The sequence below is a fragment of the Salminus brasiliensis genome, chromosome 8 (genome assembly GCF_030463535.1).
Source record: "Salminus brasiliensis chromosome 8, fSalBra1.hap2, whole genome shotgun sequence".
In the NCBI taxonomy this organism is placed as follows: Eukaryota; Metazoa; Chordata; class Actinopteri; order Characiformes; family Bryconidae; genus Salminus; species Salminus brasiliensis.
Window position 1 is genome coordinate 30554296 of NC_132885.1, and position 2219 is coordinate 30556514.

A 2219-nucleotide genomic window follows, 5' to 3' on the forward strand; every position below is an offset into this window, starting at 1 on the left:
GGGTCATGTGCTGCTTAAGTAAGGGAAAGGGGCATTTCCTCTTTGTCAGCACTGTGTGCACATCCAGTCGTATACAGTCAACAAGGGAACTGAGCTCAGGGACCCGAGTCTTCCACTCCATTGTGATGTCATGCTGATGATGTCACAGAGCCTATAAAAATGGGGGGGTTCTCCCTCAGTGGCTCAGTCCGGATTCAGCAGCGAGACGGAACATTCCTACGTGCGAATCTCATACGACACGCTTATCTAGAGCCACATCCCCTAGAACAGGTTCTACAGCTGCTTCTCCATGGAGACAGGAGGAGTGGAAAACATGGAGGCAGATGAGACAGGTGGAGTTCTGAGAAGCTTGGGCTACGAGGTGGTGCACAACCTCGGGGCAGGAGGCTTCGGCATGGTGAAACTGGCCACATCAGAGAGGCACCGCAAACATGTGGCCATTAAAATCATGGATCGCAGGAAGGAATCATCAGATTTCGCCTGGAAGCAATTGCCCCGGGAACTCGCCATCCTAAAGAGAGTGAGGCACCCTCACATCATTCAGGTACACGAAAGTTTTGACATGCCCAACGGACAGGTCTTCATTGTGATGGAGGTAGCCGCAACCGACCTTCTTCACAAGATCATGGCGCTCCACCACGTCCCCGTTAACCAGGCCAGGATGTGGTTCTCCCAGCTCGTCGGTGCAGTGGACTATCTTCACCAGCAGGACATCGCCCACCGAGACCTGAAATGTGAGAACGTCCTGCTGAGTGCTGATGGTCAGGTCAAACTGTCCGACTTTGGCTTGGGCTGCTTTGTAAGAGGCTACCCTTCCCTCAGCCAGACGTACTGTGGCACTCTCCACTACTGCGCTCCTGAGGTGCTTCTGAATAGGCCCTACGATCCCCTGAAGAGTGACGTCTGGAGCCTGGGCGTCATCCTGTTTGTGATGGTCACCGGCTTCATGCCTTTCAGAACAGACCATCAAGGTTCCCTCACACAGCTCCAGCGCAAAGCTGTGGAGTATCCGTGTGGGGTCGCAGTGGAGGAGCCCTGTCGGGCCTTTATTTCTTATATGCTGCGCTTCAATCCCTTCACCCGGCCTTCGGTGAGAAACGTGGCGAACCACCCTTGGCTGCAGGCCAGGCAAGAACAGTAAGTAGAGCGCTGTGCTGGAACTCCAGTGTCGAGTCCTTTTGTTAATGGATGTATTATTTATTACTGTTTTTATTGATCCTTTATTGATTGATTAGCTATAGTAAATAAGTGCAGGGCAGTGTTTCACAAAGCAGCATTTCTCAATGAGACAATGGCCCCCCCCCCTTCTCTCTCCAGATCTGTCCACTGTTTGTTTACTACAATCTCCTGTATTTTCATCAACAGGGAAAGGAGCGATTCTACATACTTATCTTTCCCCGAGTCTGAAAGCTCTCCGGAGGTGAAAGTGTGTGGAACTCCAGGGAAACACAGTGGAGAATGCAGTGAGGACAGGCAGGTAGACAGCAGGGACGAGGACCTGGATTGGAGCAGCCTGTCCTCATCCAGCGGTCTTCTCTTCTCCATAAGGAACGCCTATGAGCAGAAGGTCCTCCAGCACTCGGAGGAAAACCGACGGTATGTTTGATAAGCTTGAAGATCACTCAAGGTGAAGAGCTCGTTTAGAAGTAGCTACTGTACAGAATCAGCTCACTAACAATGCCTACATCTCCCCATTGCTTCTGCAGGGCCACCAGAGTTATCGGCAGATTCGTCGTGACTGTCGTTGATGAGGGCAGCAGTTCTCATCCAGACCCAGTCGACCCAGTCCAGGAAGACGGTAGAGGCAGTAGAGCTGGTGTAGAAGGGCAGCTAAGAAATATGTTGCAGCACCGATCCTCAGAGTCTCACGATCACTTCGAGGGAGGATGAGGAAGCTCTTCCGAGGGAACTCTGCGAAGTGAGCCTGGAGGAGTGAGTCTAGAGTGAACCTAGGCGAGATCCATGATGAATTTGCAGCAGTGAGGGAGTGATTGGAACCGAACCGAAATGAACCGATCCGTGAATTTATCATTCATTTATCAATAGTTCTGATCAGAGGAGGATGGGTCCCCCCGTGTGAGTCTTGGTTCCTCCCAAAGTTTCTTCCTCCAGCGCTGAGGGAGTTTTTCCTTGCCACTGTCGCCTTTGGCTTGCTCACCGGGGGATTTAAGGCTTTAGTGAGGGAAAGATTGATTTGGAGGATTGAGCATGGAGCAGTG

General features: G+C 51.6%; 1 protein-coding gene across 1 annotated transcript; it reads left to right on the plus strand.

Annotated features, from left to right (window-relative positions):
* Positions 1 to 289: 289 nt before the first annotated feature.
* LOC140561484 (testis-specific serine/threonine-protein kinase 6-like) lies at positions 290 to 1890 on the plus strand. The gene is made up of 2 exons (XM_072686724.1): positions 290 to 1137; positions 1707 to 1890. Exons 1-2 carry the CDS (start codon positions 290 to 292, stop codon positions 1888 to 1890), a joined length of 1032 nt encoding a protein of 343 aa, XP_072542825.1.
* Positions 1891 to 2219: the final 329 nt, after the last annotated feature.